Here is a 16503-nt window from a genome sequence, read left to right on the forward strand (position 1 = left end):
TTTTACCCCCTCACATGTAACAAAATGCAGCAATAACATTAGGCCATGGTAATATTCTATAGCTAAATTATTTCACATTTTCACCTTAGTAATAATAATTGTGTGAGCCTTTCAACGATTCAACATAACTTGATGTTTGTTTTTCTCAAGGAAACGTCCACAAAGACTTGCCAGCGAATGAGACCCTCGTTGTCCAGCTGACCCCCCTCCCGCCACCCCATCCCCATCACACTTCCCTTCACAAGAATCCTCCTCCTCCACCTCATATCTCACAGTTTGCTTGTCACAATCAATGCCGTGAGAGATAACACGAGACTTTTGTAATTTGAAAAATATTAGCCACTGTTAATAATGTGATAAAAATGCTCTGTGGGAGGGATGATGACAACATTTGTTTAAATAATGGAGCTATGTGAAATGTATTAGATGAAACAATTTGTAGAAAAATCTCAGAGAATCGCGGCAATTATTGAACTTTGGAGAGACATGTTTCATGAACAGGATGCCATTACAGTCGAGATAACTGAAATATTCTTAGTGATTTTGCCTTTTTAAAGCAATTACCAATAGAAAATTAGCTGAGAGAATTTTCCTTCTATCCACTTTGAATTGTTTCAGATATTTTTGATATATGTCCAAGTATTTCTTAAATGACGTTCAACGCCGACGCCTCAGAGTCACACTACTAGTTTTCATCGTTACTGTTTGTGAGAGCGCACAAATATCGCTCAACTATTGTTAGTAAAGAAGACTGAATTCTCGGATTCTGTCTCTCGCTCATCCTCATCGACATAATGTCTCCAGTCACTATATTTGTGATGCGGATGTTGACATGAGGCCTCAGTAGGCTGAAACCATACTTAAACTACTCGATGCAATAAACAAAAAATCGGTAAGATAGGAGTACAAGTTTTGAGCAGGGATTTTTACTCGGAAATGTTTTAAACCCTCGAAGACCCTAGCTCCCAAAGTACGACTTCGAATTTTGGAATATTTGTCTTCGTTTGTAGATAAATCTATTGGCTTGAAATGCGTGTACGTGTTAAAAGGATATATGCAGTGAGCATTTTTGAATTCGTCCTGAAACGACCTTGACGTGTGGAGTTCGCTACGTCCCTTTACTTTAATTTTATATAATGCCCAGATCCCGTCTTGATGACAGAGTTTTGCGTTACAAGGCCCTGTTGATGTGACATCAAAGTTACATACACTGTTGCTGTATGCTGGCGTTTTAAAATGTGCATTTCATACATTGCATTCCGAGTATTGTCAACTTCATGACGAACACTTACACGCTGAAGTACAATACATTTCAAAGAAACTGTTATTTGTCAATTCACACCTAAACTGAATGATTTACATGCACGTAAATTTATTGGATTGTACAAAATAGCTTGCGAATGAAACATGCCTAAACCTTTGTTCAGTTGCGTGAGGTTTGTGATGAGGAATGCTCTCATTGATTTGATCAAACTTCATCACGAGTCGATTTCCACTGTAACACCTGTTCCTTGTAGTGTTGTACTTTATAAAAGTTTGAAAGGTTTTTTCGAGCGGAAAAGACAGGGTCAAACTATTCACCTCCTGTCCAATATTCAATTGCCAGAGTATGGTGGCTCGTTTTGTTGACAAATATTTGCCTAGCTCTCTGCATGACAGTTGAGGGACATCTCCTCGTTTGCCATCACATTGCTAGTTGTTCACACGAAACAGCAAAACTGATGGAAAATATAAAGCCACTTGTGATGACAATACTCCATATCCCCATGAATGTCGCGGTTAAACCATCCTTCAGCTTTGTTCCTGGCTTTAACCTGAACTGGGGGACGAGGACAGTTGGAATGAATGACCATAGATTATGACCAAATGGACATTTCCATGCCATTGAATGATAATGGCCTGTGATTGACATTGAGATAGGCAGTTGATGCATCAGCACGATCTCTCAGAAAATGACCGTCAGCGCTGTATTGTGAGCACAGCTAAACGGGTTAAAATACATATCAGCACAATAACGCCTTGACAAGCAGTATTATACGTGACATTGCCTGAACTGATCATAAATCGTGTCAGCAATGTAAGCAACTCAATATGGGTATAACAACGGAATGACTAATCACATGCTCCTACTAATCCTAACATATGCCATAGGAGCATGTTCATGTCATCGAATGGGCTCTACGACAACTGTTTATTGCTAATGACGCCTGAGGGTAGTCGAAGTATATCTTGTCCTGTTACAATAATTACCAGTGCTGACAACCGTTTAGTCCACCATCAATGTACCAAAACACACAGGCACACAGAGAACACAGAGTTATTATAACCAATCACTCTTCCAAAACAGAATTATAGTAAAAATAGATATAAAAAGACGAACAAATGTATTAGCGTACAAAATAGCTGAAAATAAAACAATTAAAACTAAACAACTTAAATAAAGGAAGAAAATACAAAACAACATAAGGCTAACGATTCTCAGCTCTTTGTGCTTTGTTACGATTGCCCTGGTTGGTTTACTACCATAACGCAGACCTCCCAAAACGCAGATCTCCCAAAATGCAGATAAAAATAGCACACTAATTAATTGGGCCATGCTGGTCACCCCTAATTAATGAATGGCCTGGTCCACACTTTGATAAATATGGAGAGCAACAAGGGACTAAGTGAACATCCTTGTCTAACACCAGTGGAACAATCAAAATATTTTTCCATGGATACCATTTCTTAAAAGAAGATGAAGTAATTTATTTCGGTTAACCATATCGAAAGCTTTCTTGAAATCTACGAAGGCACAGTAGAATCTGCCTTTTCTTCGAGTTATTTATGCTTTTGAACAATAGATTGAAGAATAACTTATACAAAGTGTTCAATAACGATATGTTCCTCTAGTTACTAGGTTCATTATTACTTTCCTTTTTATATATAGATATTATAACAGCAGTAGTCCATGCAGCTGGGTAATGATCTTTACATAATATTTGTGAAAACAATAAAGCAAGGTAGTGTGCAATCATATCCCTTTTTTTTAAAGTTCTGTAGGAATAACGTCGTATCCTGGTGACTTTTTCAGTTTAGCATCGTCTATTGCAGATATAACATCATAAGACAGTTCATCATTTACACAGTCAGTATAATGTTCATAACTATGTTCATGAATATAGTTTCCCATATAAGAATCCCACTCCTGGTCACAGTCACGTGATACAGGACTTAATAAATATGCTTGCCATGTTTCTGGTAAAATATTATTCTTATCAGGTCGCCTAAATGAACATTTTTTTTACAATCTTTACATATTATTTATTAAATAAATATTGACGAAATAAGGGATCACTTGCTAGATTGTCAAAACTCGTTACGTGGGTGATACCATTTTCTTAATCAAGGGTACAGCCTACTAATCACGGATGCAACCAACCATAAAAAGTGTTGTTTAAACGGGTCTGCGTTTTGGGAGGGGACCAGTTTAATTGTCCATATACGGTGTATCGCCTCCTATCAATATGAGTGTTCCCGCTCGCGGAGCACCCTGGCCAACCCTCGTTAGTCAGTTTCATTCCTCGATTCAATCATACATAAACTGACTGACTGACTGACTGAGTTGAGTCTTACGCCGCTTTTAGCAATATTCAAGCAATATCACGAAGGGTGACACAACAAATAGGCTTCACGCATTGTACCCATGTGGGGGATCGAACCCGGGCCTTCGGCGTGACGACCCAACGCTTTTTTTGTGTAGGCTTCCTCACCGCCCCCAATTTAATCATTAGCCACTGATTGTATATATAGTATGACCAGAAATTATTGAGAATTTAAGGAATATGTTTAATTGGATTTCTAGTATAAACAACCTTGACCAGCTATCAAGTGTTTGGCTTCATTCAAGAGAGACAACTCCGTTAATCCTTTTTCATTAGTTTGTGAAGAGTTATTCCCCTTTGTTTACTTGCTGGCAGACGACATTTTCAGTGATCCTCAGTATGGATGATTTAGAGAAGGGGAAGTTGCTTTTAGAGTATTATAACAAGGACATCAGATTAGCTAAAGTGATTTCAAGTAGAACAGGCATCCCTTTGCCCACTGTTTATCGTGTTTTGAAAAATATTGCAAATGGATATGGCATTGAGCACCAGGGAGGCGCAGGTAGGCCCAGAAAATTGACTGTCGGTGACAGGGGGCGGCTTGGTATTCTTGTTTCTAAAAAGAAACGAAGGAGTTTAGAAAACTTAAGGTTGGATATGATTGATAGAGGAACTGTGGCTGTCTGTAAGGAGACAATTAGAACTGAGCTGCATGCAACAATGGGTTGGCAGAAAAGTCGAGGAATTCCATCACCGATCATGAAACCTGAACAAAAGGAGCGAAGGTTGAACTGATGCTTACAGCATAGAAATTTTAACTGGGACAATGTGATTTTCTCAGACGAAAGTTCTGTGTGGCTGTTTCCTAATACACTGAAATTCTGGACCAAACAAACTGAAAAACCTTTGTATCAGTACAGTCCGAAATTTAACGTGTGGGTTGGCATATCTATGTTAGGGGCAACGCCCCTCTGTGTATTTGAAGGGAATACGAACAGTGAGCGGTACACAGATATTCTCGAGGGACATTTACTTACATCTGCTCACGTGTTCTGTGGAAAGTTTTTGATTTTCGAGCAGCACAACGACCCAAAACATCGTTCAAAGCATTCACAGGCCTGGTTTCGGACCCAAAATATGACATTATTAGATTGGCCAAGCTATAGCCCTGACCTAAATCCAATAGAAAATGTTTGGGAACTTATGAAGAAAAGTGTCAATAAGAAACATCTGATAAATATTGCTGAAATGAAAGAAGAGGTGGTCCGATTTTGGGACAGCATGGACCATCCTTTCTTACTTCTTTGATCAGTAGTATGCCCCGCCGCATTGAAGCCTGCATTGCTGCCCATGGTGACTTGACAAAATACTAACTGTTCACCTATCTTTGAATCTGGAGTTATGTTCTGCTAATTTTCACATTTAATACGTGAGTAATGAGTGAAAAAAAATAAAAAAATTACAATATTAAAATCTCAATAATTTCTGGTTGTACTGTATGTGTGTTGTTACATGCGTTGGGGAAATGCGTCATGATAATGTTGCGTATCTGCTTGGCGTATTCTTGCCTTAGTTCTTCCATAAAATAGAAACATGTACAATGTCAAACTTGTGTAAGTCTAATAGTTGTGCGTTACATAGTTGCTGTATTGTTACGTGTAAAAGCCTTTTTTGTATAAAATATCTGTTTGCATTATATTCCCTTAGTTAGCCTTCATAAACACCGGTTAACTTGGATTGAATTCTGGTTGACGCACGTATTGAGAAATGGGCGACGTCCCGTGACTTGTTGTCCCTGTGCTCTTCCTTAGTTGAAGTGAATCTTCCCAGTGTATGACGGGGCCTACACATGTAGCACATTAGTACAACCCCTGAATCTGAGCAAACATACATCACGTCCCGTGGGTCTCCACACAGAGGCCTTCAGTTGTGTGTGCGTGCCACGTGCTTTGGCGTCACACAAAGCAATAGCCACTTGCTTTGTCGTGTAATTTCACTTTTGGAACGCCTTGATTCAACAAACTGTGTATAGTAGAACATCTATATGCTGTAATGTTTACACCCCACCATAAAAAGAGGTTTGTCCGATTGTGAAATGAACATACAGTTGTGAACTTACCCCAGTACCAGTACGTTCTGCAACAACAAACATCGCATGTCAGTCATATGTGCCACTGTTACATAAAACACACCTTTAGTGGCATCACAGAAGAAATCTGTTTGATATTCCACTATCGATATTCCTTTGTTTTAGTGACAATACACAATGTAAAAATCAAAACATCTACTATTTCTTACAAACAAAGTCAGTTTGTTTACTCATTACTTTCTACAGAAGTACCACACCAGGACCAGTGAGATAACAAACCATTCTATTAATGTATGTACATGTTTGGTATTTTCATTCACAGCTAACAAACAATAAGACATACAGACAAACAGGTAAAAACTGACACAACAGGACCAGCGAGATAACAAACCATTCTATTAATGTATGTACATGTTTGGTATTTTCATTCACAGCTAACAAACAATGAGACATACAGACAAACAGGTACAAACTGACACACCAGGACCAGCGAGATAACAAACCATTCTATTAATGTATGTACATGTTTGGTATTTTCATTCACAGCTAACAAACAATGAGACATACAGACAACAGGTACAAACTGACACACCAGGACCAGCGAGATAACAAACCATTCTATTAATGTATGTACATGTTTGGTATTTTCATTCACAGCTAACAAACAATGAGACATACAGACAAACAGGTACAAACTGACACACCAGGACCAGCCCAGATAACAAACCATTCTATTAATGTATGTACATGTTTGGTATTTTCATTCACAGCTAACAAACAATGAGACATACAGACAACAGGTACAAACTGACACACCAGGACCAGCGAAATAACAAACCATTCTATTAATGTATGTACATGTTTGGTATTTTCATTCACAGCTAACAAACAATGAGACATACAGACAACAGGTACAAACTGACACACCAGGACCAGCGAGATAACAAACCATTCTATTAATGTATGTACATGTTTGGTATTTTCATTCACAGCTAACAAACAATGAGACATACAGACAAACAGGTACAAACTGACACACCAGGACCAGCGAGATAACAAACCATTCTATTAATGTATGTACATGTTTGGTATTTTCATTCACAGCTAACAAACAATGAGACATACAGACAAACAGGTACAAACTGACACACCAGGACCAGCGAGATAACAAAACTTTCTGTTAATGTATATACTTCAGGATAACTGTAAGTTACAATAAATATATTTACACACACAATCACTTGAAGTCAAAATACTTGTTTCTAGTATGCAAACAGGGGTCTTAAAACTGTATTTGGAGTTTGAGTGAATCATCCGCGCACTTTCGGCCAGATGAAATGCCTTTGCTACCCTTTGTCCCATCTGCGGGTGTGGTGGGGTAGCCTAATGTAAAAGCATGTAACGCCGAAGGGTTCGATTCCCCACATGGGTGCAATGTGTGAAGTCCACCTCTGTCCCCCGCCGTGATATTGCTGGAATATTGCTAAAAGCGGCGTAAAACTCAACTCACTCACTCACTTTATCTGTTGTGTGTACTCCATTGGATTGATGTGTGTGCAGGGTGTACTCTGCTAGATTGATGTGTGTGTAGTGTGTACTCCGCTGGATTGATGTGTGTGTAGTGTGTACTCCGCTGGAGTGAAGTGTGTGTAGTGTGTACTCCGCGGGAGTGATGTGTGTGTAGTGTGAACCCCACGAGAGTGTTGTATTACAAATACATTCCAGTGTTTTTATGTGGGATCTACTCCAGTGATTCAGTGTCTAATCCATTCCGGATCATTCATCTTAACCTCACCCTGCTACATGATTAGTAATAGTTATTATCATATTCAAAATACACGAATGGAGCCAATGGGTTTTACAGGGAAACGTGAAAGGAAGGCTGTTTCAAGATGTTTATCCCGAGGTTCAGCACCCCACTTCGGTCCCATTTAGCTAACAATGCAGCAGAATAAAGGCTTTGGAAAACGTTTTCAGTTCTCGATTCTCAATGTACACAGTAGCAGGACACAAGCTCCATTGAAATAGTTAAGACGTGTAAATGACCTTCGACAATGCCCGAGAGATGGGCTGGCTAGTGGTAAATCATAGTTACAAAACATTTACAGACGATAGTCTCTGTAGCAAGTCAATGCATTAGGCTGTGTGAATCCAAAGTATATTTCAGAAGAAGTGCCTTCCGTGCCCGCCATGTCTGATGCCTATCTTCCCTGCCTGAATTGTTGTTGTGGTGTGCCTGATGCCTGCCGGCCCTGCCCGAATTGTTGTGGTGTGCCTGATGCCTGCCTGTCCTGTCTGAACTGTTGTGGTGTGCCTGATGCCTGCAGGCCCTGCCCGAATTGTTGTGGTGTGCCTGATGCCTGCCTGTCCTGCCTGAATTGTTGTGGTGTGCCTGATGCCTGCCTGTCCTGTCTGAACTGTTGTGGTGTGCCTGATGCCTGCAGGCCCTGCCCGAATTGTTGTGGTGTGCCTGATGCCTGCCTGTCCTGCCTGAATTGTTGTGGTGTGCCTGATGCCTGCCTGCCTTGCCCGAATTGTTGTGGTGTGCGTGATGCCTGCCTGCCTTGCCCGAATTGTTGTGGTGTGTGTGATGCCTGCCTGCCTTGCCTGAATTGCTGTGGTGTGCCTGATGCCTGCCTGCCTGTCCTGCCTGAATCATTGTGGTGTGCGTGACGTCCACCTGCCTTTACCGAATTGTTGTGGTGTGCCTGATGCCTGCCTGTCCTGCCTGAATTGTTGTGGTGTGCCTGATGCCTGTCGGCCCTGCCCGAATTGTTGTGGTGTGCGTGATGCCTGCCTGCCTTGCCCGAATTGTTGTGGTGTGTGTGATGCCTGCCTGCCTTGCCTGAATTGCTGTGGTGTGCCTGATGCCTGCCTGCCTGTCCTGCCTGAATCATTGTGGTGTGCGTGACGTCCACCTGCCTTTACCGAATTGTTGTGGTGTGCCGGATGCCTGCCTGCCTGAATTGTTGTGGTGTGCCTGATGCCTGCCTGCCCTGCCTGAATTGTTATGGCATGCCTGATGCTTGCCTGTTCTGCCTGAATTGTTGAGGTGTACCTGATGTCTGCCTGTCCTGCCTGAATTGTTGTGGTGTGCCTGATGCGTGTCCTGTCCTGTCTGAATTGTTGTGGTGTGCCTGATGCCTGCCGGCCCTGCCTGAACTGTTGTGGTGTGTCTGATGCCTGCCTGTCCTGCCTGAATTGTTGTGGTGTGCCTGATGCCTGCCTGTCCTGCCTGAATTGTTGTGGTGTGCCTGATGCCTGTCCTGCCTGAAATGTTGTGGTGTGCCTGATGCCTGCCTGCCCTGCCCGAATTGTTGTGGTGTCCCTGATGCCTGCCTGTCTTGCCTTAATTGCTGTGGTGTGCCTGATGCCTGCCGGTCCTGCCTGAATTGTTGTGGTGTGCCTGATGCCTGCCTGTCCTGCCTGAATTGTTGTGGTGTGCCCGATGCCTGCCTTGCCCGAATTGTTGTGGTGTGCCTGACGCCCACCTGCCTTGACTGAATTGTTGTGGTGTGTGTGATGCCTGCCTGCCTTGCCTGAATTGTTGCGGTGTGCCTGATGCCTGTCTCCCTGTCCTGCCTGAATCATTGTGGTGTGCGTGACGCCCACCAGCCTTGCCCGAATTGTTGTGGTGTGCCGGATGCCTGCCTGAATTGTTGTAGTGTGCCTGATGCCTGCCTGCCCTGCCCGAATTGTTGTGGTGTGCCTGATGCCTGCCTGTCCTGCCTGAATTGTTGTGGTGTGCCTGATGCCTGCCGGCCCTGCCCAAATTGTTGTGGTGTGCCTGATGCCTGCCTGTCCTGCCTGAATTGTTGTGGTGTGCCGGATGCCTGCCTGCCTGAATTGTTGTGGTGTGTCTGATGCCTGCCTGCCCTGTCTGAATTGTTATGGCATGCCTGATGCCTGCCTGTCCTGCCTGAATTGTTGAGGTGTGCCTGATGCCTGCCTGCCCTGCCTGAATTGTTGTGGTGTGCCTGATGCCTACCTGTCCTGCCTGAATTGTTGTGGTGTGCCTGATGCCTGTCCTGCCTGAATTGTTGCGGTGTGCCTGATGCCTGCCTGTCCTGCCTGAATTGTTGTGGTGTGCCTGATGCCTGTCCTGCCTGAATTGTTGTGGTGTGCCGGATGCCTGCCTGTCCTGCCTGAATTGTTGTGGTCTTCCTGATGCCTGCCTGCCTGAATTGTTGTGGTGTGCCTGATGCCTGCCTGCCTTGCCTGAATTGTTGTGGTGTGCCTGATGCCTGCCGATCCTGCCTGAATTGTTGTGGTGTGCCTGATGCCTGCCTGTCCTGCCTGAATTGTTGTGGTGTGCCTGATGCCTGCCTGCCTGAATTGTTGTAGTGTGCCTGATGCCTGCCTGCCTTGCCTGAATTGTTGCGGTGTGCCTGATGCCTGCCTGCCTTACCCAAATTGCTGTGGTGTACCTGATGCCTGTCCTGCCTGAATTGTTGTGGTGTGCCTGATGCCTGTCCTGCCCGAATTGTTCTGATGTACCTGATGCCTGCCTGTCCTGCCTGAATTGTTGTGGTGTGCCTGATGCCTGCCTGCCCTACCCGAATTGCTGTGGTGTGCCTGATGCCTGCCGGTCCTGCCTGAATTGTTGTGGTGTGCCTGATGCCTGCCTTGCCCGAATTGTTGTGGTGTGCCTGATGCCGGCCTTGCCTGAATTGTTGTGGTGCGCCTGATGCCTGCCCTGCCTTGCCCGAATTGTTGTGGTGTGCCTGATGCCTGCCTGCCTTGCCCGAATTGTTGTGGTATGTCTGATGCCTGCCTTGCCTGAATTGATGTGGTGTGCCTTATGCCTGCCTGCCTGTCCTGCCTGAATCGTTGTGGTTTGCGTGACGCCCACCTGCCTTGCCTGAATTGTTGTGGTGTGCCTCATGCCCACCTGCATGTCCTGCCTGGATTGTTGTGGTGTGTCCGATGCCTGTCTGCCCTGCCTTGATTGTTGCGGTGTGCCCGATGCCTGCCTGTCCTGCCTGTATTGTTGTGGTGTGATATTTGATGCCAAGGGACAAGTATGTATTGTCTTCAATTATGGCTTAGTTTATTAGGAAATACACAACACAACATCGCCAAACCTAACACTGTAAGAACAGAGTCAATAGTACACTGCCCTTGGTGGGGGCCATTACAATGTTTTGTAAAAACAAATGCGCACTGGTTGTCTGGATCATGTTAGGTGAGATGCATTTACTCTCTTCCTGTTTCCGATTCCATAAAGACCAAACAATCCCATATTCCCAATTAGCCAAGGGTAACCTTTTCGAATGGAAAGGAAAATATTTACACCTTAAACAATACTCATCGTCTTTGACTTGTGATCTATACACTGACCATCACAATCAAGTGTCATGCAAACATATTTGACCATGTGATTGTCATCAAACTGACCGCTGCATAAAACACCAATAGAACTTGACTTGAAAAGAAAACACAGATTTCTATGGCGTCTGTCACAGTTCTACTGCACCTGGCTCGGTTTGACCGTAGAAAGCGTCCAGTTTAGCTGTCCGGCCCAACAGGTCAAGCTTTGCCACCTGGAACACAAGCGTAATGCGATCCGTATGCCTGAATGGGCACTGGTCATTTATAAACAACACTGCACACGGCATCAATAGGTCATGTAGGTTTGGGCACAGATGGGAGTTGTCAGTGTTTGGCACTATGAAACTATGCATATGAGAGAGAGAGAGAGAGAGAGAGAGAGAGAGAGAGAGAGAGAGAGAGAGAGAGAGAGAGAGAGAGAGAGAGAGAGAGAGAGAGAGAGAGAGAGAGAGAGAGAGAGAGAGAGAGAGAGAGAGAGAGAGAGAGAGAGAGAGAGAGGAGGGAGAGAGAGAGAGAGAGAGAGAGAGAGAGTGTACAAAATACTATCCAGTCAAATTAATTGTAATTCTAGATATCTGTAAATAATACGAGGGTCAATGTTTCACCGTTATCACCGATAAGACACGGGTTGACTGGTACAGGTCTGTAAAATCAAAACGTCCCTTCAAAGAGTGATTCTGACTTCCCAGGCCTAAACAAAATATTATCTGTCCTGTAGTCTGTTCTTCACTCTTGAAGCGGACCTGGTATCGTTGTGTTTATGTCAGGAACAAAATGGTATATCGTCCGCTGCAACTAAATCAAATACGTATACAAAGTTGTCCTACGGCAGGGGTGTAAATTGTGGCCACGGCTGACCACAAATCAAATAACTCAATACAGATAGAGCAGCTGAACATTTCCACTAAATGTTCTGCTGAAAGCAATGTCTATCGCACGATTCTTACCGTATCATGAGCAGGTGTTTATGCATCTACCAGATAGTAATCTTTGATCACTTTATTCAGAATTGAAGGCCGTGTGGCCAAGAGTACAACAGGTAATACAACATTGTCATGGTGTGTGGAGTTGAAATATAATTCATAATACAATTATTTTAACGTAGGTTTTGCTTCAGGAATATACATATCCCTTTAAGAACAGTGACACTGTGTATCTTCATAAGGGCTCGGAATTTGACAATTTAAGGTGGGCTGTAGAAATAGGCTGTAATACATTGGGATCTGCATCGGTTATAAAATGGACACATTAGCAACAAGGGATATTCGTCTTCAAGCACGTTTAAAGTACATTTGTTACAAACTAATTCTTTATATGGGACAATTATCTTTGAAAAACGTTGTTTTTGTATATTCAAGTTATGTGATTGGCATCGGAATTTGACCAACATTCGCATAAGATCTTTGTTTAATGCGCCACAGGAAATATACAGTTCAGGTTCAAGAAGTGACTTAAATGTACTATAATTTACAAGAAATGATGAGTTTCTTATTTTACTATTCCAGTGTTGTATATTAATATCTATACAGCGTTGTTTGAACTCAAACAAGAAGTGATCTACATCGCCACAATCTTGGGCTAACCAGACATAGGAGAAACCTATAGTAAATAGAAGCATTCGAGATAGTAATGACACTAGGCATTCCCACACCCTGTCCCACCTGCCTCACTCGTCACAAAAACATGCAAAAGTAAGTCAGTTGTAAAACATGGAAACATGTAGTACAAGTCAAAATTGTTAATTACATCGGACATTTACTTTGTCAGTGATGCGTCACATATACGTGCTGTTCACTCCATGTCCTTCCTATCGCAGCTAACGCACAACGTGTTGTGGGAAGGTTGTAGATTGGTAATGGCATGACACAAACTTAGTATTACGTCATTGTATAACGTTATGTCACAACGTAATAACAACGCTGCAAATGTACGTAGAGGAAACGTTATGCTTTCAGTTTCTCACAACGTTATGAACAACGTTTCTTATAATTTGTCACGATGGAGTTTTCTGTAAAATTTTCACTTGAGATTCTTTCTTCCCAATTCAGCTACAGCTACAGACGACCAAAACAACATGCAAACTGACGAATATATATTGAACTGATTTGTTGCTTTGTTTGTTATGTACTGTTCACTACTGGGAAAACTATTCAGCTATTAACTTATGTGACGTCACTCCATTGTTTTGCACTATACCAAAACCAGCAAGTAAGTAAAGTGATATTTCTATTTATGGCGAGTGCTTTCTACCGCAGATAGAACGCGACTCAGTGCTTTCTACCGCAGATAGAACGGGCAGAAAGAACAGTTGTTTTAATGTTACCAAATACATCTACGGCAGATAGACCTTAAAACAGAATAATCACTTTACATCAAGACATCTAATGATAGTTATCAGAATTGTATTGACTTAAAATAAAACTCAACTAAAGTGGGTTTTTTCTATTTCTCCAAATAATTTCACTAAGAAAAATTGAAAGAAAACGAAAAGAAACGCTTGTCGCCTTCCTTCCTGCCGTCGCCACCGTTGTCTCCATCTTTCCTGCCGTCGCCACCGTTGTCACCATCTTTCCTGCCGTCGCCACCACCATCCTTTCTGCCGTCGCAATTTCTCCCATCGCAGCCTTTGGACGTTTTACCATAGCGAACATCAGATATGTTTGCTTGCATAACTGTACTTGTTCTTTTGTAAGATCTTACAACTTCGGTGACCTGTTAAAAGAGATAAGTTTACATTATGATTTGTATGTTTTGAAAAAACACCCCACATAACTTTCACAAGGAAGATATTCTTGCATAGATTATGCTTACAGGTGCATCGCACAGCCATTTTAAGTGAAGAGCTAGTAAAATACTCAACAAAAAGCAAACTCCTGAAAGTTTTATACAATACCTATGCTCTGCAAAGAATGCCTATATAGGAAGTGAAAATACATTTAATTATATCCTTTGAAAATAGACTAGTGAATTTCCTAACTATCCTAGCACCTGAAATATGTAACACTGCGACAGCATATTGTCTGTCGGCTATGCAAAAAAGCGCATTCTCATGTAATGAACTAGTGAAAGTAACATTGTGCTCAGCGCAAACAGGGTTCTGAATAGTAATAGCAAAAACTTACATGTTATTTCCCAAACGTTACCTATCAGGTAAAGCGTAAATTAATTATGCTATTCTGTTAAATAGTATTACCTGTCTGTTCGCATATGAGCTGTTCGTCAACTTTTGCATCAAACAGTCTCGTCGCAGCCGATACCCTCAAAGAATGGTTGTTGTTTTTCCCCTGCTTTTCCCGCTTTCTCGCACATCCTTTTAACCGCGGTTTTGAGAGTGTTGATACCAACTGGAGACGCCATAAACCAGCAGTCAGACTTGACAATCTTGAGGGGAGCGAGGTAGAAAGCATCATGTTTGCAAGTTTTCGGGCTGAAACATAAGATAATGTGGCATTTCTTGAAAACAATGCTGATTTTTTGTTAAAAAAGATTTTAAGTTTTGTAAGCTTTTGTAGACCGATATATAAAGAGGATATCGTCAAAATTCTAAATGCATTTTTTGTGTTAAAAATTGGATTTGAATTATGAACATTGTCAAACAAAACTTAATAAATACCCAAGTATTACATTAATGAGCTCTTGAATTAAAATTCAATTTGTAGCTTCAATATTACATTAAACACTTACCATAATGAGGTATACTTCTCCCAAAGGTGCACATAACAGCGGTTCTTGTTCTGCTGGTTGTCAAATGCTTTAACTATTTTCGGCTCAGCTTTCTTGTGTTTTGACCTCCCGAGTTCGCCTTTGATACATCCTCACGGTACAGCATGTACCTGCGTCCGGTGCAGTCATCCGTGAATGGCCCGGTAATTTGGGGCTTGTTGTACAGACGTAGGTTTCTGTGTTCTTGTCCGCCTCTGAGCGCAAACTGTAGGCCATTCAAACATAGCATAGTGTGAAGTAACTGCTCTGTGTTTGAGTCGCCAAGAATACCTTTTTCCCATAGCGTTTCTTCCTCGTCGATGGTGATGGGCCGGCACTGTTCCCGCGTTCCCGGTTCATACCCTGTTGAAGCAAGTTCCTTCATAGCGGCATCAAGCGCCCCAACAGTCCCTTTAAAGGCCTCGTCCTCAAATAGATTGATTGATTTGCCCATTCGCCTCATATACCCCTGTATTCCACAGACCAAACCATAGAGAGATTGCAATTTGTACTTAGTCCCATCTTCCTTTCTAGCTTCAAATACAAAGCACTGCAGAGCTTCGTTTACCGTATCGAAATCCATGTTCAAAATTGGTGTTGTTAAGCATTCCTTCGACAGAACAAGGTTATCAGCGATAGAAAGAAGTAGTCTATTATTTTGCCAATTTCGAAAGCTCGATACTGCCCACTCGTTTTTATATTTAGTGTTTGTTGGAACTGCATTTTTTTTGAAACGTTCCTACTTTTTCTTTGAATTGTTTCTATGTCAAATGTTGCTGGTAAATGTTTTCGAGCTTCATCCACACTTACATCAAGTTCTTCCTGAGAAAATCGACTCTGTGTCAAAAACACATCCTCGTCGCTGTCCATCATGTTCGCTAGTCAGTACACAGGTATGAGCGGCGCGCACATGCAATGCGCGCTTTATAGGCTGTTGGAGCACGTGACAAAGGATCAGTCAACTATCTACGGGGTATGCTAGGTGTTTGAAACAATTCATATATATCGAACGGATAACATGTTTAATATTATTTTGATTCGTTTTATAAGACAGTTGAGGTACGAAGATGAGTTCTTTATGGCTGTAGAAAGAACTCGGGGTGTGCAGGGTGGGCCAGATAGAGCTCTTCGCCGTCGTTCTATCTGGCCCACCCTGCACACCCCGAGTTCTTTCTACAGCCATAAAGAACTCATCTTCGTACCTTAAGCTTTACGTAAAATACTTTAGCGTCAAATAACTTAACCTTGTGGCAACGTAAAAATGACGTATCACACCGTCAGGCTACAACGTTGTGACAACGTAAATGGGAGTCCACAGAATAACGCTGTAGCAACGAAAGCATAACGTTGTGACAACGTGAAATTGTTAGTTGGGATGTGTGTATTATTTAATAAACCACTGTTTCCAGTGATCCAAGCACAGACAGGCTTGTGAAGGTCATCATCATCTCAGGGCCCTTGATACTTTTACATCGAATGGGACTTCTCCCAGGAATGGCTGTCCTAGTCGAACTCACCAAGAAGCAAATAGAAACTCCCAGCACAGACAATTCAGTTAAATAAATAAATTTATCGGTTTTATCAAATGGAAGGTAGGAATTTTCTTAGGCTGTATATGGGCCTATTGCAAAGAAGTTTAAAGGAATGATGTTACATGACGCCCTGTACATGTGTACACCTATGGGTGACCACAGGCATGGCGAAGACGGTAGTAGAAGCAACGAGCCATGCCATCATGTCGTTTTTGACGTGATATGATGTAATATATGCTGGAAGTAGGAGTCAAAGCTACGGGCA

The 16503-nt window shown here is 42.4% G+C and overlaps 2 protein-coding genes across 2 annotated transcripts; both read right to left on the bottom strand.

The window, feature by feature from the left end:
- Window positions 1-7874: 7874 nt before the first annotated feature.
- LOC124292046 (glutenin, high molecular weight subunit 12-like) lies at window positions 7875-10570 on the bottom strand. The gene is made up of 3 exons (XM_046729119.1): window positions 10230-10570; window positions 9286-9930; window positions 7875-8163 (listed from the first exon to the last, which is right to left on the bottom strand). Exons 1-3 carry the CDS (start codon window positions 10568-10570, stop codon window positions 7875-7877), a joined length of 1275 nt encoding a protein of 424 aa, XP_046585075.1.
- A 3637-nt stretch (window positions 10571-14207) lies between these two features.
- LOC124292047 lies at window positions 14208-15579 on the bottom strand. The gene is made up of 4 exons (XM_046729120.1): window positions 15517-15579; window positions 14998-15175; window positions 14689-14806; window positions 14208-14431 (listed from the first exon to the last, which is right to left on the bottom strand). Exons 1-4 carry the CDS (start codon window positions 15577-15579, stop codon window positions 14236-14238), a joined length of 555 nt encoding a protein of 184 aa, XP_046585076.1. The 3' UTR covers window positions 14208-14235.
- Between the last annotated feature and the right edge of the window lie 924 nt (window positions 15580-16503).

This window comes from Haliotis rubra, unplaced genomic scaffold (assembly GCF_003918875.1).
Source record: "Haliotis rubra isolate DU_JTF1 unplaced genomic scaffold, ASM391887v1 Scf506, whole genome shotgun sequence".
In the NCBI taxonomy this organism is placed as follows: Eukaryota; Metazoa; Mollusca; class Gastropoda; order Lepetellida; family Haliotidae; genus Haliotis; species Haliotis rubra.